The sequence below is a fragment of the Anolis carolinensis genome, unplaced genomic scaffold, assembly GCF_035594765.1.
Source record: "Anolis carolinensis isolate JA03-04 unplaced genomic scaffold, rAnoCar3.1.pri scaffold_15, whole genome shotgun sequence".
Taxonomy (NCBI): domain Eukaryota; kingdom Metazoa; phylum Chordata; class Lepidosauria; order Squamata; family Dactyloidae; genus Anolis; species Anolis carolinensis.
This window is the reverse complement of record NW_026943826.1, coordinates 10,638,095-10,664,222: the sequence shown is the minus strand read 5'-3', so window position 1 is coordinate 10,664,222 and position 26,128 is coordinate 10,638,095. Positions and strand designations below refer to the sequence as shown.

At 42.2% G+C, this 26,128-nt stretch overlaps 1 protein-coding gene across 10 annotated transcripts in view; it reads right to left on the bottom strand.

Annotated features, from left to right (window-relative positions):
• Positions 1–26,128, bottom strand: part of plch2 (phospholipase C eta 2) — a 157,696-nt gene that overhangs the window by 34,037 nt on the left and 97,531 nt on the right. For 9 of the 10 annotated variants that reach the window (XR_010001384.1, XM_062965884.1, XM_062965883.1 and 6 more), the window contains 10 exons: positions 24,402–24,645; positions 23,423–23,552; positions 16,680–16,850; positions 11,275–11,368; positions 8,599–8,802; positions 8,387–8,507; positions 7,562–7,733; positions 5,762–5,869; positions 5,131–5,289; positions 628–720 (listed from right to left, as the gene is read on the bottom strand). Coding sequence is in view for 9 of the 10 variants with exons in the window: in XM_062965884.1 (XP_062821954.1) it covers positions 628–720; positions 5,131–5,289; positions 5,762–5,869; positions 7,562–7,733; positions 8,387–8,507; positions 8,599–8,802; positions 11,275–11,368; positions 16,680–16,850; positions 23,423–23,552; positions 24,402–24,645 (1,496 nt within the window). In the remaining variant the exon portion in view is untranslated. The remainder of the gene's footprint in view (positions 1–627; positions 721–5,130; positions 5,290–5,761; positions 5,870–7,561; positions 7,734–8,386; positions 8,508–8,598; positions 8,803–11,274; positions 11,369–16,679; positions 16,851–23,422; positions 23,553–24,401; positions 24,646–26,128) is intronic. The other variant, XM_062965886.1, reaches the window with a different exon arrangement.

Sequence of the window (26,128 nt, the reverse complement as noted above, 5' to 3'; positions counted from 1 at the left end):
GGCATCTACCAGTTGTACCTTCAAAGGACATGTGCAGTCCATTACATTGTTAGTCTTGTTTTGGGGTCTATTTCAACTGCAGACTCCAAAAATTGCACTAGTTTCCCCCTATCAGCTCTAGTTTTTGAGATACAGAACATGTAGCATCTACCAGTTGTCATCTTCTCGCCCACAGACAACCATGATAGTTGTATCTCAGAAACTAGAGCTGATGTGATCTATCCAATCCAATTTTCTGGATAATCCCAACCAAGAAATGTATGTGGTTGGACTGCATCATGCTCCGGTCCTGCTCGGAGTGGCAATTGCCATCGTTGTGGCCATGGAAAGTGAAGAAGAGGAGCTGGACACAACGTCATAATGCCCTCCAACAGACAAACATGACAACATCAATCACACAACAGTGCAGTGTCGTGCCCGCATAGAATCCCTTCCTTATTTGCTCTTCTGACAACGGGGTGGCATTCGCCATTCAACATGTCTCAAAGTGATGCAAAGCAACCATATTCACACTGCTTGGCCCGTTGTGTCCTAACAATTTACAGCTTGGGGTCGTTGTATTGTTTACATTCACCAACCACCTTCAGACAAAAAAGCAGAAATAACACTCCAAATTGAATGAACAACCTTGCGTTTGGAAAAGCTTCCCATCAGTGACCGGTTGTGCCGTTTGTTGATGATAGCATCTTGCCCAGAGTCCACATCCTCCTCATGTTTATTCTACAAGAACAAAGAAGGACAACAACATACAAGACGATCAGTGATTAGACAGATGGACAGGAACACAGAGAGCGAGACAGACACAGGATTTCAACAACCCCTCAAGACAGAGGACCTAGACCGATAAAAATAACAACACAAACATTATGATAGAACATTTGAAATGTCACCAAAGCGTTGTCGAAGGCTTTCATGGCCGGAATCACAGGGTTGTTGTGTGTTTTCTGGGCTGTATGGACATCCTCAGAGGTTGTGAGGAATATATGTCCATGTTCCAGAAGTATTCCCTCCTGACGTTTTGCCCACATCTATGGCAGGCATCCTCAGAGGTTGTGAGGAATATATGTCCATGTTCCAGAAGTATTCCCTCCTGACGTTTCGCCTACATCTATGGCAGGCATCCTCAGAGGTTGTGAGGAATATATGTCCATATTCCAGATGCTTTCTCTCCTAAGCTATCACAGACTCACTGTTCCCTACCAGGACACAGATTATGCCAAATAAGTCACCAAACTTATTTTAAACTGACTCAAAATAACCATTTGAGTCTCCCTTGATCCTCTCAACCAGGATCAATCTTCCCTGTGCCTCATCAGAGCACAGACTGACTTTCTTTTTTAAACTCTGCACTTTCTTCAGCAAAACGGCAGTTGGCTCCGCCCACTTCTCCATGGCAACCAGCCTCTGAGTGCTAAGATGCAGCAACTGTAATACTTACCCTTTTAAAACACAAACCCACAATTAAACATAACATATGTATACCAAAATTCATACTTCATTACATGGGGTTAGAAGAAATAGACCCTCATGTAGACTGAGATTCTCCACTGACTATGACTTTATGTTGCAGCTTCACAGCAAGCCTTTAGTAAAAGCCTTCCAAGTTCAGGTGTAGACATTAAAAACGAGAACTTGGATGCTGGGACGTTTCTCTCTATTCTGCAAATTTGCCAGATCCCGGAGAGTTACGCAACACAACAAGAGGCACACAGAATGTAGGTTGGCCACCAAGGGAGCAGCAAAGGAACATTCAAGGAACTGTAATCCACTGTGACATTCTCTGGCTCGGATGTGGGCATTCAAGCAAAGCATGGATTTTCGGCGCTTGATATACAGCTCCACAAAAGCACACTTCTTTCTTCAATATCAAAGAAAAATCGGAAAACGAGAGCATGTCAGAAGGCTGAGCAGAAAGCCTCCTATGTCAGGAAGACATCACAACATGACGAACCACAACGAAGTACAGGCCCCATATAATGTCCCTGGTTTCCATGGAAAAGCAGGGACATTATACGGGGACCGAATTTGGGGTGTAAACATAACAATAATAATAATAATAATAATAATAATAATAATAATAATAATAATAATAATAATAATAATAATTGATAATAATAATAATAATAATAATAATAATAATAATAATAATAATAATAATTGTTGTTGTTGCCATCCCAGGGGACAGTCGCATTGACGAAAAACAACAGGAAAAACTCAGCCGCTATCAGGACCTCAAGATTGAACTTCAAAGACTCTGGCAGAAACCAGTGCAGGTGGTCCCGGTGGTGATGGGCACACTGGGTGCCGTGCCAAAAGATCTCAGCCGGCATTTGGAAACAATAGACATTGACAAAATTACGACCTGCCAACTGCAAAAGGCCACCCTGCTAGGATCTGCGCGCATCATCCGAAAATACATCACACAGTCCTAGACACTTGGGAAGTGTTCGACTTGTGATTTTGTGATATGAAATCCAGCATATCTATCTTGTTTGCTGTGTCATAATAAAATAATAATAATAATAACAATAATAATACATCACACAGTCCTAGACACTTGGGAAGTGTTCGACTTGTGATTTTGTGATACGAAATACAGCATATCTATCTTGTTTGCTGTGTCATAATAAAATAATGATAATAATAACAATAATAATACATCACACAGTCCTAGACACTTGGGAAGTGTTTGACTTGTGATTTTGTGATATGAAATCCAGCATATCTATCTTGTTTGCTGTGTCATAATAAAATAATGAATCACACTGTCCTAAACACTTGCGAAGTGTTCGACTTGTGATTCTGTGATACGAAATCCATCATATAGATCTCGTTTGCTTTGTGTCAATAATAATAATAATAATAATAATAATAATAATACATCACACATTCCTAAACACTTGCGAAGTGTTCGACTTGTGATTCTGTGATACGAAATCCAGCATATAGATCTCATTTGCTTTGTGTCAATAATAATAATAATAATAATAATAATAATAATAATAATACATCACACATTCCTAAACACTTGCGAAGTGTTCGACTTGTGATTCTGTGATACGAAATCCAGCATATAGATCTCATTTGCTTTGTGTCAATAATAATAATAATAATAATAATAATAATAATACATCACACATTCCTAAACACTTGCGAAGTGTTCGACTTGTGATTCTGTGATACGAAATCCAGCATATAGATCTCATTTGCTTTGTGTCAATAATAATAATAATAATAATAATAATAATAATAATAATAATAATAATACATCACACATTCCTAAACACTTGCGAAGTGTTCGACTTGTGATTCTGTGATACGAAATCCAGCATATAGATCTCGTTTGCTTTGTGTCAATAATAATAATAATAATAATACTTTGATTGAAGTCAAAAATCAGAAACTCCTCAAAGCACAGCAGACAAAAAACCAGTACAAGATAACCACACTACAAACTAGAGCTGACAGTTGGCACAACAAAACTTTGCATGGAAAGTTCCTTGACAAAATTGGAGGAAAAGCTGATAAAGACCCTGAAGAATCCAGAAGTAGAACCGTCAGGAATTATATGATCCTTTGGGCCGTACTCAATGCAGTAAGGTTGGGCTGAGTAGGAATGTTGAAACCATCTACAAAATGGTCCTGGGAGACTTCGGAGGACAGACTCGCAGCCCACATCCTTTCATTACCGGCTCCGTAATCACCGCTAATCCTGACGGATCACTGCTCTTGCTTTTCCATCGTTTTGCCCAGTTCGTTAATGGGACTTCATTGGCGTCTCCTTTAATCATGATAAATATTTCATCCTCCGCCCGGATTGCTTATTGTTTTTTGTGCGGATATTGCCGGACGTGCAAGGGGGTAATGATGCAAGCAGAACCTGCTTGATTTCTACTCTTCCCAGCCATTAATATCACTTTCCTTGCAGAATTTAGAACGGGCTCCTGTGTGTTGGGTAATGCTGGGTTTGGATGGGAATATTTTAATAAATCAAATTCAGAAATAATCCTCAGTATGTGCTCTTTAACGACCACTATTCACTTTCCCACATCATCACCAGACCATTGGATATATTTCTGCCAACGATGAATGAGTTTTCTGAAGAAGTCTACACTCGGTTTCTGCGACCAACGTCTCACAATACCCATCGCGTACAGATCTTCTGATATCCAAGCAAAGCAATAATATGACCCACACGTTCTTGTGAAATGCCGATGATGCTTGAAATTTCTCTACGAGTGATATGACGATGGTCCTGAATCAATCTTGAAATTTCTCTCCGAGTGATACGACGATCGTCCTGAATCAATCTTGAAATTTCTCTCTGAGAGATACGACGATGGTCCTGAATCAATCTTGAAATTTCTCTCCGAGTGATACGACGATCGTCCTGAATCAATCTTGAAATTTCTCTCCGAGTGATATGACGATCGTCCTGAATCAATCTTGAAATTTCTCTCTGAGAGATACGACGATCGTCCTGAATCAATCTTGAAATTTCTCTCCGAGTGATATGACGATCGTCCTGAATCAATCTTGAAATTTTTCTACGAGTGATATGACGATGGTCCTGAATCAATCTTGAAATTTCTCTCCGAGTGATATGACGATCGTCCTGAATCAATCTTGAAATTTCTCTCCGAGTGATACGACGATCATCCTGAATCAATCTTGAAATTTCTCTCTGAGTGATATGACGATCGTCCTGAATCAATCTTGAAATTTCTCTCTGAGGGATACGACGATCGTCCTGAATCAATCTTGAAATTTCTCTCCGAGTGATATGACGATCGTCCTGAATCAATCTTGAAATTTCTCTCTGAGAGATACGACGATCGTCCTGAATCAATCTTGAAATTTCTCTCCGAGTGATATGACGATCGTCCTGAATCAATCTTGAAATTTCTCTCCGAGTGATATGACGATCGTCCTGAATCAATCTTGAAATTTCTCTCCGAGTGATACGACGATCGTCCTGAATCAATCTTGAAATTTCTCTCTGAGGGATACGACGATCGTCCTGAATCAATCTGTCCACCTTTGGCTTGTGAAACTCGCTCAGTACTTTTCAAGTTGGGCAAACTGAGTCTATTAAAACACGACTAGGAAAATCACAATCAAAATCCTCACCTTTTTGAGATCATGCTTGTTACCGAGTTTCCCAGACGGCGGTAAAGTGGCAACGGTAAAATTATTCGGATCTTCACAATCGCGGATTTTGGATTCCTTAATCAGAGAATCCAGCTTCTTTTTGGCCATGTTCTCCACTCGCTTCCGATTGGTGGAAGCCTACAAATAAAGACACAAAAGCTTTAGTTTCACCCATGACGACGACAACATTAAATAAAGGAGAAACATACAAACAGCACCAACGTGATCGCTGTTGATTCTGAACAAACTTCTACACTTAGAGTTGCCGTATCAGCCATACTTGGATTCTGAGGACTCATTGGGAGAATAAGACTGTATTCAAAGTTACGAGGGTTGAATGAAAAGTAATGCCTCCACCTTCGTAACTTCTGGCTTGTTCAGTAGACTCTCCTCTACAGTTGCATTTGGCGAGAAGCCTTAGCATTGAACGGTTGTGTTGTTAAAGTGCGAAGTATGGAACCCTGTGCAGACAGGGAAGCCTTGGCATTGAATGGTTGTGTTGTTAACGTGCGACTTAAGCAACATGCAGTCACTGAATTCTTGAAGGAGATTCATCAGAGGTATTACTTTTTATTCAACCCTCGTATGATTTTGAAATGTCAATACTTACATCTCCGTTCATCAGTTTGCAGTCGTCGTCCATCTCATCTGCGCTGTCCTCATCGGACACTTCACCTTCCTCCACATCCTCACTAATGTTGGCTGGAAGTTTCTTTCCCTAGAAGGAGAAAGGCAACATCAAGCTGTTTTTAAGCAGCACAAACTGGAGGAACTGCTACAGCATTTTATTATTATTATTATTATTATTATTATTATTATTATTATTATTGGAGTGACCAAGAAATCATAAGTTCGAGCCAGCCCGGGTCAGAGTAAACTCCCGACCATTAATAGTCTAGCTTACTGTTGACCTATGCAGCCGAAAGACAGTTGCATCTGTCAAGTAGGAAATTTAGGTACTGCTTTATGCGGAGAGGTTGATTTAACTATCTAGAGCTGAGATCTTTTGGTACCGGCTTTCAGCTGGTCAGCTCTAGTTTGTAGTGCGGTTTTCTTGTACTGGTTTTTTGTCTGCTGTGCTTTGAGGAGTTTCTGATTTTTTATTTAACTAATTTATAACGCTGTAAAATCTCCAGCAACGTGAGGAAGAATGAGGAAGTACTCCATCAAGGACTCGGTGTCACAAGTGGACGATGAAGCGGCAGCTCCCCCTAGTTGCTGGAATCGAGCGTACCCTTATGAAGCTGGAAGCTGGAAAATGTTAAATTGCCTCTGTGTCTGTCTTTATGTGTCTGTCTATATATGTCGTATATCCAATGGCAACGAATGTGAGGTTTATATCTGTGGTCTTGTTTGCTATGTATTAATCTTGTTGTGTATCAAATAATAATAATAATAATAACAACCATTTATCATTCACTGCACCCCCGCAGTGATGTTGACCGGCTATATCTGCCTAAAAGATAAAGGGGCAGAGGACTCTTGCAAGTAAAACAAGCAGTCAAAGAAGTAGAACATGCCCTGGCAGAATATGTAAAGCAAAGTGAAGAACCTGCTTTGATTGAAGTCAAAAATTAGAAACTCCTCAAAACACAGCAGACAAAAAACTAGTACAAGAAAACCGCACTACAAACTAGAGCTGACAGCTGGCACAACAAAACATTGCATGGAAAGTTCCTGGACAAAATTGAAGGAAAAGCTGATAAGGAGAAGACCTGGCTCTGGCTCACGAATGGGACCCTGAAGAAGGAGACAGAAGGCCTGATCCTTGCAGCCCAGGAGCAATAATAATAATAATAATAATAATAATAATAATAATAATAATAATAATAATAAGGAGAAGACCTGGCTCTGGCTCACAAATGGGACCCTGAAGAAGGAGACAGAAGGCCTGATCTTTGCAGCCCAGGAGCAAGACATCAGGACAAAGGCAATTCAGGCCAAGATCGAAAAATCAGCTGATGACCCAAAATGCAGACTGTGCAAGGAAACCAACGAAACCATTGATCATCTCCTCAGCTGCTGTAAGAAAATTGCACAGACAGACTACAAACAGAGGCACAACTATGTGGCCCAAATGATTCATTGAAACTTATAGCTCAAGTCCCACCTCCCAGCAGCAAAGAACTGGTGGGATCACAAACCTGCAAAAGTATTGGAAAATGAGCACGCAAAGATACTTGTGGGACTTCCGAATCCAGACTGACAAAGTTCTGGAACACAACACACCAGACATCACACAGTCCTAGACACTTGGGAAGTGTTCGACTTGTGATTTTGTGATAAGAAATCCAGCATATCTATCTTGTTTGCTGTGTCAGACTATGTCGTTGTGTTAATAATAATAATAATAATAATAATAATAATAATAATAATAATAATAGGGAGTGGGCAATGCATATGTCATTACCTTGACCAAGATTTTCCCTTTCAAGCTCTCTGGAGAAGGCAGCTTGGTGGGGTCTTCATTCCTCACTGAAGACAAGTCCAGTTTGTCCCCCAAAACCTCGGTGAGATACTGGGCCATCTTCTTCTGCTGGGCGACGCTGCAGTGATTCTCAATGGACAAAATGACCGGGTATCTGGTTTGGGAGGAACAAACAAGACAAGACATCGTTATGCCTTCATATTTTGAATCTAGCATTATGAGCATCACGATACAAATAATACAAATAAATAAGCTTAATTGAGGATTGCTGTGAGTCTTTGGGGCTGTACGGCCATGTTCCAGAAGCTTTCTCTCCTGACGTTTCGCCCACCTCATTGAGGATGCCTGCCACAGATGTGGGCGAAACGTCAGGAGAGAATACTTCTGGCACATGGAGATATATTCCTCACAACCTCTGAGGATGCCTGCCATAGATGTGGGTGAAACATCAGGAGAGAATACTTCTGGAACATGGACATATATTCCTCACAACCTCTGAGGATGCCTGCCACAGATGTGGGCGAAACATCAGGAGAGAATACTTCTGGAACATGGACATATATTCCTCACAACCTCTGAGGATGCCTGCCATAGATGTGGGAGAAACGTCAGGAGAGAATACTTCTGGAACATGGAGATATATTCCTCACAACCTCTGAGGGTGCCTGCCATAGATGTGGGTGAAACGTCAGACGAGAATACTTCTGGAACATGGCCGTACAGCCCCAAAGACTCACAGCAACCCAGTGAAAGCCTTCAACAGTACATCAAACTTAATTGAAATGAAGAATCCATAGAAATACTTACTCGCTCCGGATGAAGGCATACTTGTTGATGGTTTCAATCACGTCTTTGAAAAGGATCTTGGAGGTCAGCGTGTAGCCGTGATGGACAATGGGTTCTCCATCCGGACCGTCCCAACAATCAACTGCAAGGGAATACGAAGATTTCAGATCCAAATCTTCTACGGTCGGAGGCGAGGAATTCGCCGATCCTGGATTTGTGACGGGAGTCCTTACCTTCTACACAGCGGCATCCGGACTGGAGAACCCATGCGTACATGTCGACTCTGGACTGGGACATCAACTGGTCCCCCATGAGGTAGGTGTTATGGGAAGAGGTGATGAAGTAGTGGCTCAAAGGCTGCGTCATGTCCTGGTTGACGTGGTAGTGCTCCGGATTGAAAATGTCCCCAGCAGGACTGCGCATGTAATTGGTGAACCCTGTGGGGAGAAGGTCAGGTCAATGGGAGAGACGGACTCATACTGGGTGAGACTCAAATCTGCATCAAGTCCTAAGACATAAGACTTCATATGTCTCCTTCTAATCTATACTTCTGAACTGCGTTCCAGGCGTTTTGGACATCAACTCCCAGAATTCCTGGCCACTGGACAAGCTGGCAATAGAGGCTTCTGGGAGTTGGAGGCCCAAACATCTGGAGGGTCAAAAGTCGGACACCTCTGCTTCAGTCTGTGGCGAAAGAACCCTAATTTGTGCTTTAATCCTACCTTAGTTTGGGATAACAGGACAATGTCGTCTGCGTATAGCAATAGATGTAATTTTGGGAGGGTGTCCATTTGGGAGTGATTTGTGCCACCCTTAAGTTTCTACATGTTGCCCAAGTATCACCCATATTTTCTGATCACCACTAACAATCAATAACACTGCAGTGAGGCCGTGGACCATATTTTAGTTCTTGGAAACCACTGGTGGTCCAGAGATCACAGGTTGGGAACCACTGCTGACAAAAGTAATATAAGAAAAAATGGGTTCCCAAGGGTCTAACGGACAAGAAAGCTTACTACATTGTGAGTGCAACTACTATTCATCATACTGTGAATGCAGCAGTTTGTGATTTGTAATCGCTTGTCTGACATTTATATTCATTTATTGTACATAATACAATGTTTAATTATATCTAATACATTGTTTTTATTCCATTAGCGGATACTTGTTAGTTATACAGTAGAGTTCCGATTATCCGACTTCCTGTTATCCGACCTACTGTATTATCCGACGTGCTTGCCGGAGGGGCGAGACTCTTCCCTCTGGCAAGCACGTTGGATAATACGGTAGGTCAGATCTTCAATCTGACATCCTTTCAGATATTTATTTATTTACAGTATTTATATTCTGCCCTTCTCACCCCGAAGGGGACTCACTTGCCAGGAGGGGATAATAGGGCCTCCCTATTATCCAAAAATTCCAATTATCCGACATTCTGCCAGCCCGTTTACAACCGGAACTCTACTATATTCCCAATCCAACCATCAAGCCAGTGTAGATCTGACACCCTGAAATTGCTCTTCTCATGGCCTTGAGGGTCAATACTTCTGCCCCTCGGTCTCCAAGTGTCCAAATGTTAATGACCATGTCTGTTGTGGTTCAGTCTGATGATGAATTTGGGTTTATGCAGGTTGTCCAAGGAAATGTTGAAGGCTCTGAATGGTCAACAATGCAGGTTGACCCAGAAAATGTTGAAGGGAAGCTGAAGTTGGTGATAAGGGTGACCTTTTACAAGATTTTGAATATCAACAAAGTCCAGGTGGCACTGGCAGCGAGTCAGAGGAGTCTTCCTTAGATAGAGACACAAGATTAAGGAACGATTAAGGAACGTTTGTCCCAGACGTTCTGTGAGAATCGCTAATAAACGTGTGGGAACCCAAGGTCAGAGGAATGCTTTCTTAGCCTGAAAGCATGGTTAATTAAGAGAGAAACAGGGAAAGATTTCAGACGAAGCAACGTTGGTTTTGGGAAGCTAAGTTCCTGCCTTGTCCATGCTCATGGAATATAATTCTTGCTTTTGTTCATGCCTGGATCCTGTTTTGGATTGCATTTTGGGAGTTTATGCTGCCTTGTTTTCAGGACTGATTTGAACTATATTCTACAGATTGCCTTTGCATTTGGATTACTGCTTTCTTTACTGCTTTTTATTCAGACTTTGCTATCTTTTATCAATAAACTGAAAAAACCAAGTCTGCTGTGGTGGAGTGTGTGTTAAGAGCAAGGTGAACCAGTGCTGAGCTACAACAGGTCCGGAGATAACTCATTAAAACAAGGAGCCTTTTTAAGGGTTGAAAAAAGACTTCTTCTGAGATGGAACATAGCTAGTCTAGTCATTTTTTAAAGCTGCTGAAACTTTTTAAGCCACAACTTCGAAATGGTCCCACTCGGGGTGACAGACGCGTGGATTTCAATCAAGTAAAGCCTTTCCGAAGCAGCCCATGGATGCTTCTGATGTGCTTTCCAAGGCCCACCGGAAAGTCAGGCAGAAGCTTTTAAAATGTTCCACCGGGTCTTCCTAATGATTCGCTATTGACTTTTTTCTTCTTCTTCAGCCAGGCGAGCGGCGTCTTTGGATTCTCATCTGTTCCACTCGGTCCAGATATTTCTTAATCTTCGCCAACAATGTTTTTTTGCAGTCTGACTTTGCGACTGCTCTTGGGATGAGACAGCTTTGTCAATTTTGGTTGCTATCGACTTCCTAGCAACTGGACCTGAAGTGTATTGCTATGAATTCACCTTGGGTTTCTCATATATATAGTCAGTGCTTGTATGAATGTATGAAAGTATGTGGGTATGTATCTGTGTATGTGGCACACACACACACACCACTGATGTCTGCAGACACATAACTGTCACCATTTACAAGATGTCGCCAAACGTCCAGCCAATAAACGCAATTTACATCTTACCATCAATCCCGAGAGCGCCTTGTTGCCGGTTTTCCGGACAGGGTTCAAACTGATTGATAATTTCCAGGCAATGGTCCTTGGTGACGTTGCTCATCTGGAGATAGAGACAGACACAAGCAAACGGTCATTTCAACACTGCGTTTTTTTCCATAGTTGTATCCTTTCTAGCGATGAACAGTATCTCCCCCCCCCCCAACAATTCACCCTGGATGATTCTCATTGGATGGCCTTTGGGGTCTCCTCCAACTCTATTATTCTACGATTCTACAATTCTGACTGTCTTTTTCTAGAGGAGGCGCTCAGCTGCAGGCAGGCTCTGACTGTCTTACTCTAGAGGAGGCGCTCAGCTGCAGGCAGGTGCCCTTGCTAGGCCTGCACGCCACACACACACTCTGTCAAGGCAAGGAAGCAAGTTCTGACTGTCTTACTGTAGAGGAGGCACTCAGCTGCAGGCAGGCTCCCACGCTGCACCTGCACACCACACAATCACTCTTTCTTTCCAAGGTAAGGAGGCAAATTCTAACTTTCTTACTCTAGAGGAGGTGCTTGGCTGCAGACAGGCACCCGTGCTGGGCCTGCACCCCACACACACACTCTGTCAAGGCAAGGAAGCAAGTTCTGACTGTCTTATTCTAGAGGAGGCACTCAGCTGCAGGCAGGCTCTGACTGTCTTACTCTAGAAGAGGCATTCAGCTGCAGGAAGGCGCCCGTGCTGGGCCTGTCCACCACACACAAACCCTGTCAAGGCATGGAAGCAAGTTCTGACTTTCTTACTCTAGAGGAGGTGCTTGGCTGCAGGCAGGATCTGACTTTCTTACTCTAGAAGAGGCGTTTCAGCTGCAGGCAGGCGCCTGTGCTGGGCCTGCACGCCACACACACAATCTGTCAAGGCAAGGAAACAAGTTCTGACTGTCATATTCTAGAGGAGGCATTCAGTTGCAGGCAAGCTCTGACTGTCTTATTCTAGAGGAGGCGCTCAGCTGCAGGCAGGCTCTGACTGTCTTATTCTAGAGGAGGCGCTCAGCTGCAGGCAGGCTCTGACTGTCTTATTCTAGAGGAGGCGCTCAGCTGCAGGCAGGCTCTGACTGTCTTATTCTAGAGGAGGCGCTCAGCTGCAGGCAGGCTCTGACTGTCTTATTCTAGAGGAGGCGCTCAGCTGCAGGCAGGCCCTGACTGTCTTATTCTAGGGGAGGTGCTCAGCTGCAGGCCGGCTCTGACTGTCTTATTCTAGAGGAGGCCCTCAGCTGCAGGCAGGCTTTGACTGTCTTATTCTAGAGGAGGCGCTCAGCTGCAGGCAGGCCCTGACTGTCTTATTCTAGGGGAGGTGCTCAGCTGCAGGCCGGCTCTGACTGTCTTATTCTAGAGGAGGCGCTCTAGTGGGGACTTCCCATTATATACTCCCAAAGGTAACGAGAGTAACGAAAGAACGGATGAAACGACGAAAAACGAGTTCCACGCACAACTCTAATATACAGTTCTGAGTAGACAAGTCCTCCTGCAAGAAAGCAGAGTCTGAAGTCCAGAACGTAACTGAGATATTGATCCACGAATCAGTCCAAGCAGTGTGAATTAGTGTGAATCCCATCAATAATATGGACGGAAGAAAATTCTCCACCCTCCGGAGCTGGAACTAACTGGAGGGCGCCTGCCTTCAATCTGACTGGAGTGGATGCGGGAACGGAGTCTGCAGAGTCTTCCTCCTGCTGCTCATGTATGCAAAGCAAACCATGCAGCCACAATTTATTTATTTTGCCTCCCTTTCCAAGCATCGGGGAGATCGATAATAATCCAGTGACACAGAAGCCAATGCTAACTCGTTTAGAGGAACAGTGGGCACAGATAAGACGATCATCTGTGCAAAAGGACACAATTGAAATCTCCAACAGACCGTGAAAAAGCAGATGGAGAGTGACTTAGAGAAGAACGGGCGGGGAAATGTGTAGCAGAAGTCTCTCAAAAAAGGGCAGCGACGATGACATAAAATAAGAATTAAAGATTCAACTGTATTTGTCAGAGGGTTGGAAGAAGCAAAGACCACCAGCATTGAAACAATGATCCTCCACCATTCATTTCTTTGTCTACCAGCATAGTTTATTCTCAGCTCAAGAATGAAAAAGAAATGTTGGTGGACAACAAAAAAAGATGTGAAGATGGGCTTAAAGATAACATTTTAAAATGTGGAATAAATACTACATTTTTCGTCATTTATGCTGACGATTGTGCCATCACTGCTCAAGAAGAAAGCTTTGAAATGGTTGAACAGAAGCTCTCTGAAGCTTTAGGTACTCTTACTATTACAGAGAAAACCAGATTATTCCTAATCCATCTAAAACACAGACGTGTGCTTTTCATCTTAACAACAGACAAGCTTATACGTATTTATTATTATTATTATTATTATTATTATTATTATTATTATTATTATTATTATTATTATTATATCTTTTCCCCCTCTTCCTTACCCTTACCCTTACTTTGTGCCACCTTCATCAGGAAATAATATCATATGAAAGCTGACTGGCACAACCTGGGGATCACAACCCAACATCACTGACTACAATGCCACATGCACAATGGGGGACCTTCTCACAGCAACACCAGACACACTCCAAGTGGTCAAAGGAAATGTAGTATAATGCTGTAATAAAGTAAAAAAAGTTTGGTTTACAAATGTTATGTTTAATTATGTGTTTGTGTTTTAGAAGGGTAAGTATTGCAGTTGCTGCTCTCAGCACCCAGAGGCTGGTTGCCCTGGAGAAGTGGGCGGAGCCAACCGCCGTTTTGCTGAGGAAGAGCAGAGTTTAAAAAAGAGAGCCAGTCTGTGCTCTGATGAGGCACAGGGAAGACTGATCCTAGGTTAAAGGGATCAGGAAGACTCAATTGGTCATTTTGAGTCAGTTTAAAATAAGTTTGGTGACTTATTTGATATAATCTGTGTCCTGGTAAGGAACAGAGAATCTGTGATAGCAGATCACAGGGGTGACTGTGGTATAAAAGTGGCTGAGGAATAGGGTTTAACTACCTTAAGTAAAAGAAGTAATATTTTAGAGAGTTGATTCATCTTATTCTAGTGTTGTAATTGTTAATAAGAATACCTCTTCGTAAGAAACATCATTGTAACCATTAAGCTTTGCGCCTGAATAAACTTGTACTTGTTTTTCCAACATCGAAGCCTCTGTCATATATATATTACAAACCAAGTACGCTACCATCTAGAGTGAATAAGAAGAAGAAAGGAATAAAAAGTAGAAGGTCTCCTCCAAATTGGTGGCAGCTCCTCGTAATTAAGATTCTTTACAATTTGGTGGCAGCGGTGGGTTAAAAAGATTCCCGCCTGCTTGAAAGAGCCTTAGACGTAATAAGAACCTTTACAAATGCCAAGTTTTTTTTTAAAAAAATTAAAAAATACATTATAACTGTATCCTCAATTCACTTCTGACATGATAATCAAATACCTATGATCAAAAGTAAGTTCTAAACAAAGCACCTCAAGGTCATGATAGGTTTATCTGCAAGTTCTTGGATCGGTTCCCAGATCATTAAAGGTGACCTTCTTCTCAGAGGAGAAGTTCAAGTTTGAAGAGCATTTCAGGGGAAATCACTTTGAGGAGGACCAGACATTTCCAAGGACGAGTGCGGAACTAAAGACACAGTCAGAGCATTTCTATACTTTGGTTTAGCAAAGAAATAAAGAAGACCAGGACTTGGAGGGAAAGCTACGAAGGAACTAGACAAGATTTCCCAAGTTTAGGCTTTTGATGATCATCTGTCCATGTTCCCACTGCAAGACCTTCCAGATGTTACTATACTACAAGTCCCAGGAGCTACATCCCAACACTAGAGGTCCACATAATTTCCCTATTAATACGTCAATCAATTTCCTACATTAGCAAGGGATAGGATAAGATTAACTCAAATGTTCCTTCCAATGATCTGGGCTGTTATATTACAGGGTGTTTGGGCAGGACATCTTTAGAACTATTTTTTAGAGATTGTGGAAAGATGGAATACATCATTTGCGTCCAGCATATTGTTTTTTATGAGCTTGATTTCAACTCCAAGGACTTCCAAAGTCTTACAATCTTGCATTTGTCCCTGTTGAACTTAATTGTGTTAGTTTTGGCCAATTTAATGTTTGCAGGTGTTTCTTGGGCGTCTACAAAAAATGATAGGATGGGAGTTGGGCTGTTATATTACAGGGTGTTTGAGCGGGAAATCTTTAGAACTATTATTCAGTGATTGTGGAAAGATGGAATAAATCATTTGCGTCCAGCATATTGTTTTTTGTGAGCTTTATTTCAACTCTGGGGACTTCCAGGGTCTTACAATCCTGCACTAAATAACAGTTCTAAAGATTTCCCGCTCAAACACCCTGTAATATAACAACTCCCATCCTAACATTTTTTGTAGACGCCCAAGAAACACCCACAAACATTAAATTGGCCAAAACGAACATAATGAAGTTCAACAGGGACAAATGCAAGGTTGTAAGACCCTGGAAGTCCTTGGAGTTGAAATCAAGCTCACAAAAAACAATATGCTGAATGCAAATTATTTATTCTATCTTTCCACAATCATTAAATAATAGTTCTAAAGATGTAATATAACAGCCCAACTCCCATCCTATCATTTTTTGTAGACACCCAAGAAACACCCACAAACATTAAATTGGCAAAAACTAAATCAATGAAGTTCAACAGGGACAAATGCAAGGTTGTAAGACTCTGGAAGTCCTTGGAGTTGAAATCAAGCTCACAATATATATATATATATATATATATATATATATATATATATATGCTGGACACAAATGATTTACTCCATCTTTCCACAATCACTAAATAACAGTTCTAAAGATGTCCTGCTCAAACATCCTATAATATAACAGTCCTTTGTAGACGCCCAAGAAACATCCAAAAACGTTAAATTGGCCAAAACTAACACAATGAAGTTCAACAGGGACAAATGCAAGATTGTAAGACTTTGGAAGTCCTTGGAGTTGAAATCAAGCTAAAAAAAAAAACCAATATGCCGGACGCAAATAATATATTCCATCTTTCCACAATCACTAAATAATAGTTCTAAAGATTTCCCACTCAACACCCTATACAGTAGAGTCTCACTTATCCAACACTCGCTTATCCAACGTTCTGTATTATCCAATATATTTTTGTAGTCGATGTTTTCAATAAATCCTGATATTTTGGTGCTAAATTCGTAAATACAGTAATTACTACATAGCATTGTTTCGTATTGAACTACTTTTTCTGTCAAATATGCTGGACGCAAATGATTTATTCCATCTTTCCACAATCACTAAATAATAGTTCTAAAGATTTAATATAACAGCCCAACTCCCATCTGCCCCCTAGTGGCCATCAATGGGACATCAACAAAACTAGTACCTTTTGCTCAGCGTCAAGGAAGCGTCTCAGGTCGTCCACATCTAAATAGTCCTTGTGGTTGCTGTAGGAGAGCATCAACAGGTACAGGTCCCGTCTGGTCGACATCATCTTATAAAACGCACAGAACTCCTCAAAGTCCAGCGTCCCTTGGTTGTCATCCGTATCTGCCTCCTGGTCGTGGAAAAACAACAAAAAGAAGAGACAAGTTGACTCCCTTATCTTGACGACTTCACAATCACGAGAACAACAACAGTAGTAGAGTGCCACATTTTTAGGTGGCAAAGGCATTCTTTAAAGAAACAGAGAAAGCTGAGCCCAACTGGCCAGCTAGTGGTTATATTGGTTAGAGTGTTGGACTGGAACTCTAGACTTCTACATTCTAGTCTGTACTAAGCCATGAAATTCACTATTTGACTACTCTAGAGACCAGGTTCCGATTTCAGCTCGAAAGACAATTGCACCTGTCAAGTAGGAAATTTAGTTATCGCTTTATGCGCGGAGGCTAATTTAATTTACTTCCAGAAACTTGCGGAAAGGAATGAGGAAGTACTTCATCAAGGGCTCGGATGTCACAAGTGGACGATGAAAAAGCAGCTCCCCCTGTGGCCAGAATCGAGCATAATAATAATAATAATAATAATAATAATAATAATAATAAGTTTATTTATATCCAAAGGGGACTCGGGGCGGCTTACAGCAAAATCAGATACAAAACAATGATAAAATAAAATATGAAACAGAATAGACTTATGAAGCCGGAAGATGGAAAAATGTTAAATTGCCTCTGTGTCTGTCTATATATGTCATATGTCTAATGGCGGAAAGGAATGAGGAAGTACTACCATCAAGGGCTCGGATGTCACAGTGGACGATGATGAAACAGCAGCTCCCCCTGTGGCCGGAATCGAGCATAGCTTCATGAAGCCGGAAGCTGGAAAAATGTTAAATTGCCTCTGTGTCTGTCTATATATGTCATATGTCTAAAGGCGGAAAGGAATGAGAAAGTACTACCATCAAGGGCTCGGGTGTCACAAGTGGACGATGATGAAACAGCAGCTCCCCCTGTGGCCGGAATCGAGCATAGCTTCATGAAGCCGGAAGCTGGAAAAATGTTAAATTGCCTCTGTGTCTGTCTATATATGTCATATGTCTAAAGGCGGAAAGGAATGAGAAAGTACTACCATCAAGGGCTCGGGTGTCACAAGTGGACGATGATGATACGGCAGCTCCCCATGTGGCTGTAATCGAGCATAGCTTCATGAAGCCGGAAGCTGGAAAAATGTTAAATTGCCTCTGTGTCTGTCTATATATGTCATATGTCTAATGGCGGAAAGGAATGAGAAAGTACTACCATCAAGGGCTCGGGTGTCACAAGTGGACGATGATGATACGGCAGCTCCCCCTGTGGCTGGAATCAAGCATAGCCTCATGAAGCCGGAAGCTGGAAAAATGTTCAATTGCCTCTGTGTCTGTCTATATATGTCATATGTCTAATGGCAGAAAGGAATGAGGAAGTACTACCATCAAGGGCTCGGGTGTCACAGTGGACGATGAAACGACAGCTCCCCCTGTGGCCGGAATCAAGCATAGCCTCATGAAGCCGGAAGCTGGAAAAACGTTAACTTGCCTCTGTGTCTGTCTATATATGTCATATGTCTAACGGCGGAAAGGAATGAGGAAGTACTACCATCAAGGGCTCAGGGGTCACAACTGGATTATGAAAAGGCAGCTCCCCCTGTGGCCAGAATCAAGCATAGCCTCATGAAGCCGGAAGCTGGAAAAATATTCAATTGCCTCTGTGTCTGTCTATATATGTCTAATGCCATTGAATGTTTGCCATGTATATGTACATTGTGATCTGCCCTGAGTCCTCTTCAGGTGAGAAAGAAGGGCGGAATATAAATACTGTAAATAAGCAAATAAACAAACAAACAACGTTTCAAAAAATATTAGAAGTCTGAAGCTTCATAAATCCAACCAAATTTCTTATCTTTCCTTTGGTTTAGTCCTAGCCAAGATGAACTCAGACAGAAACCAAATAATTTGCAATGGAGACCTTCAACCACGACTACACTCGTTTTTATCACCACTTTCGAATAGGTTCTGGAGTTCACCCTCGGTCCGAACACATGAGCGTAAGTTACTAATATTTTGCCCCTGTCCTTCATTGTCAACGGTGGTCATTGCGAAGCCAGATCGCTTCGTCAAAGAGGAACCACGTCCCCGTTGTGGCATTTTCTAATCACCCTCTCTGATGATTCGACGGCGACTGAGGCAGCTTTGGCAAGACACAAATCCCTGGCAGTCTTCCAGAGAGACTGCCAAGACAGTCCCCTTCTTAATCAAATTCCATTACCGTCAGAGAACAGATTGTAACTCAGTGTCGTCTCTATAAATAAACAATGCACATCAAGGGGCATTAACCGATTTCTCATTCACTGCTTCTACACAAACCACGTTTCTTGCGGGTTTCTATTTTCACTGATCCACCAGTTTGGACAATTTGATTCTCCTTTCGGTTTTTCTATTAGGCAGAGTTTCGTAATCCATTAGCATCTGCTAATGCCGATATGCTAAAGCTTCGATATGTCCTATGGAATGCTTATGTAACATAACGTAACACAGGAGACTAATAACTTTTTAAAGCTATTGAATAATGTATTCAAAATGCAGAATGCATCGACTATTCTGCATATTCCAAACTATCACGTGATACATTCCTGTGTCGTAAAAAAAAAATGTCTCACTGCGTTCTCAGCATATTTTAGATGTGATCCTCGGCTCTTGGAGGTATGCCATTGAATGGAAGATAGAACAAGTCCTACCAAGCTGGTCTGTCCAAACAACACACTAACTAATAACTAATGTTATTGTCATTTTATACTTTTGATATACTTTTGATAATGCTTGCCATGTATAGGTATGTTATGTTACGGTTTTTGCGTTATGTAGTGAAATGTTTAATTCATTGTATTTGCTCTGGTAAGCATTCCAGCAGTCAAGTGGTTAATTGCAGAGAGCCCTGATTTATTGCTAGAAGAGTAAAGCATCAAGACTTCCGTTTGAGCTACATGGCAGGAAGATATGTCATAGACTGTGGAATGTGGGTGTGCCTAAGAGTTCACTGATAACAGACACAAAGAGACTCCATGATTTGTTCTTGCCGAAGCAAGATGTGTCCGAGCAGCTCTGGCTGTTTACTTTGTAGATATCTGTAAATAAAAATCTATTGCTGCTGGGATCAGCATATAAGATCAACTATGCTGTCGTGTTTATGTAGTGAAATGTTTAATTCATTGTTGCTATGTAAGTGTTTGTATTCGCTCCAGTAAGCATTCTAGCAGTCAAGTGGTTAATTGCAGAGAGCCCTGATTTATGGCTAAAAGAGCAAAGCATCAAGACTTCCGTTTGAGCTACATGGCAGGAAGATATGTCATAGACTGTGGAATGTGGGTGTGCCTAAGAGTTCACTGATAACAGACACAAAGAGACTCCATGATTTGTTCTTGCCGAAGCAAGATGTGTCTGAGCAGCTCTGGCTGTTTCCTTTGTAGCTATCTGTAAATAAAAATCTATTGCCGCTGGGATCAGCATATAAGATCAACTATGCTGTCGTGTTTGTTAGTGCCGCTTGGTAGTTACTAAGTGGTCTAACGAATGAGGAGATGTTAGACCTGCCTCATTCATCATTCAGGATGCCGGTTTCCTGTCATGTTAAACGCCCCGAGTCCCTCTGGGGAGAGAGGGCGGTCTAGAAATAAAGTATTTATTTATTTATTTACAGTATTTATATTGCGCCCTTAGACATGCCATTAGACATAAGACATATGTAGACAGACAACAGAGGCAATTTAACATTTTTCCAGCTTCCGGCTTCATTAGGGTATGCTCGATTCCGGCCACAGTGGGAGCTGCTGCTTCACCGTCCTTATTGGGACTTATTATTATTATTATTATTATTATTATTATTATTATTATTATTATTATTTTATTATGACACAGCAAACAAGATAGATATGGAAAAAATTATTATTATTATTATTATTATTGGCTTATAACCAAAAGGTTGGCCATAACATCTCATAACAGCAATGTGGGATAGTTGCGATCTGTATCAATGCAAGAGAGGATATATCAATAACTATACACCTAATAAAAGTGAAAATATGTATGTGTGTGTGTGGCTGGGGTGTCCACTTCAACAGACAAGATCTCTGGAAAATCCTGGAGTTAAAATCAAGCTCACGACAATAAATCACAGGAGAAAAGTTATTTATTCCTTCTTGCCACAGTCTTTACAAAGACAGTTCTAAAGCATTCCCAGCAGTCAAGCGGTTAATTGCAGAGAGACCTCCTGTAAGAGCTCAATGGCACAAACGCACAACACAAACAACTTCCGAAAAGTAGAGAATCTCTTCCGATTACCTGGGCAAACAACGGCAGAATTAAGTTTTGTACGAAATGGGAGGCGGCAGGGGAAGAAAACTATTTACCTGCTCAGCACATCTGTCAGTGCCGACAACACATCTAAGTTTTCGCTGATGCTGCGGAAATGTTTCCAAGGCGAACAACACACTACAAAAGATACGCACACATCCGCCTGCCACAAAGCCACTCCGACTACCCAAGAACGGATGGCATTGCCTTGTGCGGCATCAAAGTCCCTTTAATCTCTTCTCTCGTGGAGTTCGAAAATGCGTCAAAGTACGAAAGAAATCCTCCCATCTAAAGCAGATCCCGCATTTCTTCCTCACGTCGGATTTCTAGGATGACCCACAAGAGAGGGAATAAGTTCCCTGCCTCCATTCCGGACTCTCTCCCATTCTACAAGCGAGTTATCTCTGCCTATCCTTGGGCCATCTTAGGTACGAGTGAATCATGAGAATTTTGTCAGTATTGAACTGCCTTTTGTCAGATCTGAAGAAGCCCTTAAATCTGCTCTGGGCCAAGATGAGTGAAATTGCTCGGTTGGAGCTCGGCGAGAGCCTGAGAGCTCACGGCTTAGGCTTACAAAGCTGGAATGTTTTCAAAGAAGTAGCCCTGGCAGTCTCTTGCAGCACAAAAAAGAAAGGAGGGAGAGGGATTTGAAGAACGTGGCAGTAGAAGCGAGCTTATATCCACGGAAGCTCGAGTCAAATTAAAAAGCAGTTAGTCTTAAATGTGCTGCCGTGTTTCCTTTTCTTGTCCCAGTCCTTTACTTCTTTTGAGAGTTGGAAGGGGATCTAGGAGACTGAGCAGACCACAAACTGAACATAAGTCGACAGCAGTGGTTCCCAACCTGTGGTCCTGAAAAACTAAAATATGGTCCACAGTCTCACCGTTACACCATTGCAACGAGAGTGACTGGTCTCGCGAAACCCTCCTATAGTAAGTAAGTAAGTAAAAGTTTATTTGTATACCGCCCTCTCTCCCAAAAGGGACTCAGGGCGGTTTCCAATATAAAATCAGCATAAAACATTGTACAATAAAACACTGAAAACACTATAAAACGCTATAAGAATTAAAAACAAAAACAAAACATAACGATTGACTAAAACAATCACAGAAGCAGAAGGAATATAATCACTCAAATAACATATGAATCTGCAAAGAAAAAAGAAAAAAGACCACTGGGATGGAGGAGAGGATGGCCTGGAGGGACCACTGGAACTAAAATACAATGTTATATTCTAAAAAGCTTTGGGGCAGAGGAATAAAGTGCAGTGTTTCAAGTCAAAGAGAAGGCCCGTGCAACTACTATAGCTATAGCCTATTAGGATTGTCGTATCAGCCTGGGACTGGCTACTACGGTTCTCTGATGTAAAGAAGGGAGTAAAGGGAGGGAGACTGGGAGGAGTGGGAAATGTAATGTAAATAAGACATCAGGAATTGAAACTGCAGTTAACAGACTGTGGGCACAATGTTTGCCCACTAGGGGGCGGATGGGAGTTGGGTTTTGAGTGGGAAAACTTTAGAACTATCTTTTTAAGGATTGTGGCAAGAAGGAATAAATAACTTGTCTAAATAACAGTGCCAAGGCAATGGGGATATAAGGAAGGGAGAGGCGGACTATCTATGAAAAGCACGACAACAAGCCTCCTGACTGCTGCTTCTCCTCCTCCTCCCTCCCGCTGAGTGGAAAACTTTAGAACTATCTTTTAAAGGATTGTGGCAAGAAGGAATAAATAATCTGTCTCCAGTGATTTATTGTTGTGAGCTTGATTTTAACTCCATTATCTTCCAGAGTCTCCTGACTGCTGTTTCTCCTCCTCCTCCCTCCTGCTGAGTGGAAAACTTTATAACTATCTTTTTAAGGATTGTGGCAAGAAGGAATAAATAATACGTCTCCAGTGATTTATTGTTGTAAGCTTGATTTTAACTTTAATATCTTCCAGAATCTGACAGTGCCAGAGCATCAGGGATATCGGGAAGGGAGAGATGGACTATCTATGAAAAGAACAACAACAAGCCTCCTGACTGCTGCTTCTCCTCCTCCTCCCTCCCGCTGAGTGGAAAACTTTAGAACTATCTTTTTAAAGATTGTGGCAAGAGGGAATAAATTACTTGTCTCCAGTTATTTATTGTTATGAGCTTGATTTTAACTCCATTATCTTCCAGAGTCTCCTGACTGCTGCTTCTCCTCCTCCTCCCTCCCGCTGAGTGGAAAACTTTAGAACTATCTTTTTAAGGATTGTGGCAAGAAGGAATAAATAATATGTCTCCACTTGCCTTGTCAGGCAAAACAGTGAGCGAGCCCACCTTACCTTGAACATCTGCTTGACCTTCTGCCTGGGCAGGTTGACGTTCAGCTTGTGCATCAGCTGGAGCACCTCGCTAATGCTCAGGCTCCCGTCGCCGTTTTTGTCCGCTTCGTCAAACGTTTGTTTCAACCACATTTGGCAGGAATTAAGGAAAGGGAACAGAGAAGTGACTACTAAAAGGCATTGGATAATATAGAACGTTAGATGAGCAAAGGTTGGATAAGCAAGACTCTACATTTATTATTATTATTATTATTATTATTATTATTATTATTATTATTATTATTATTATTATGCCATGTCTCCATGCTGTGAAGTCCTGGGAGTTATAGTATCCCAAGGTCCATACCCTTCCTTAGGTGCATCTACACTATGGAATGAATACTCTTGGACCCCACTTTAAATACTATAGCTCCATTCTATGCGTTCCTGGGAGTTATAGTTTTCCAAGGTCCATACCCTTCCCTGGGTGCATTTACACTATGGAATGAATGCTCTTGGAACCCACTTTATAGCTCCATTCTATGCGTTCCTGGGAGTTATAGTTTCCCAAGGTTCATACTTTTCTTTGGGTGCATTTACACTATGGAACGAATGCCCTTGCACCCCACTTTAAATGCCATGGCTCCATGCAATGGAGTCCTCCTGGGAGTTATAGTTTCCCAAGGTCCATACCCTTCCTTGGGTGCATCTACACTATGGAATGAATGCTCTTGGAACCCAATACCATAGCTCCATGCTATGTGTTCCTGGGAGTTATAGTTTCCCAAGGTCCATACAATACTAGTAAGCACACTGGTCTTCCAGCTATTGGATGGGATTATCTCTTCACTGAGTATAAGAAGTGCAGATAGGATCCCATTTAATTTTGTTATCTAACGCATAGCTTTCCAGACATGTCATGTTGGTGACACAGACTAGATATGGTTCTTGTAGATATCTTGAGCCCACTGTACCACATTCCCTTCATATTACAGGATACTGGTCTCTAGTCCTCTGCCGTTTCGAGAGACTGTCTTCGTCACTGATCCCAGCCATCAAGTACTTGAGCCCTGTGATCCAGGTCCGGGCCTCCTCTCCGCTGGACGACACCAGGTCCAGGGATTCCATGTGGTCACCATAGTAGATGCTAAAGCAGCAGTTGGGGTCAAAGCTGCCATCCGCGTAGCGCTGGAAGATCTCCGACTGCTTTCCCTCACATACTTCTTGGATGGAATCTATGGAGACTATGGAAAAGGACGGAACGGGTGGAAGCGGAATCAGAGCTACATACGGAGCAAGAGAAGAGCCTCCAGTGTAAAGATATATCATCGACTCACCTTCGTGATATTTGACTCACCTTTGTGATATTATACATTATATATATATATATATATATATATATATATATATATATATATATACAGATCTGTGAAGACAGCCTGTATATGCTGTTCGTGCTTATTTAGATTCATGTAAAAACCTAAAACAGCCACTAGGTGGCAAGCTACCAACATCCAGTCATCTATATACTGTATATGTATACAGTATATAGACGATTGGATGTTGGTAGATGCAGCTTGCCACCTAGTGGCTGTTTTAGGTTTTTACATGCATCTAAATAAGCATGGACAGCATATACAGGCTGTCTTCATGGACCTGTATACATATAAAAATGTATAATATCACAAAGGACTACAATCTCGCCCACTTCATAGGAAATCTGCTACAAAACAGGAGCTTTTTTGTTGAGTTCCAAGATCAGCGAAAACAGAAGAACAGCTACCTCAGGGGAACGTTCTTGCTCCATCAATATTTATCATTTACACCAGTGTTCCCAAACTTATTTGGCCTACTGCCCTCTTTCCAGAAAACATATTACTCAGCACCCCCTGGAAAGGGGGGTGTGACTTAGAGGGGTGGGCATGGTTCCTGCTCAATAGGGCGGGGCTGAGCCTCTCCCCTAGTCAAAGATTCAGGGCTGCGAGGGGAGGTGGGTGGGGCCTCAAATGGGCGGCCAGGCCTAAGATGGGCGGAGTTACGAGCTCTGAGGCAGGGCTGAGCATCTATCCCTGTCCTGCGGTGCCTGCCAGGACACAGGGGGCAGGGCTAGAGGAGGGGGCGGGGCCTTTTCCCAAGTGCCTGACAGGGCTGAACCTCTATATCCTGTCTTGAGTTCTAACAAGCACCTCAGGGGAAGTATAGCAGCTCAGCCCTGTCTTGCGATCTTGGAAGAGGCCCCGCCCCCACCTCTAGCCCCGCCCTTTAGTCCTAAAAGGCCTCTCAGGAGAAATATAGAAGCTCAGCCCTGTCTCAGGCTCTTGGAAGGAGGCCCCGACCCCTTCTGTAGCTCCACCCTCTATGTCCCAACAAGCGCCTCAGGAGAGGTATAGATGTTCAGCCCTGTCTTGGGCTCTTAGGAAGAAGCCACGCCCACTCCTCTAGCTCCGTCTCCTGTGTACTAACAGGCGCCTCGGGGCCACAGCCCTGTCTCTGGCACTACAGCCCGGAAAACACACAGCAACCCTGTGATTCTGGCCATGAAAGCCTTCGACAAGACAGAGAAATCATAGGGAAGCCTTGCCTCTGTTTGTGTACTGTCTGTCTTTGTCAATTGTATAACAGCACTGGATGTTTGCCATATATGTACCTATAATCTGAGTTAGATAGAGCGGAATATACATAAAGTATATTGTTATTTTTATTATTATTATCCACAGGACAAATCAA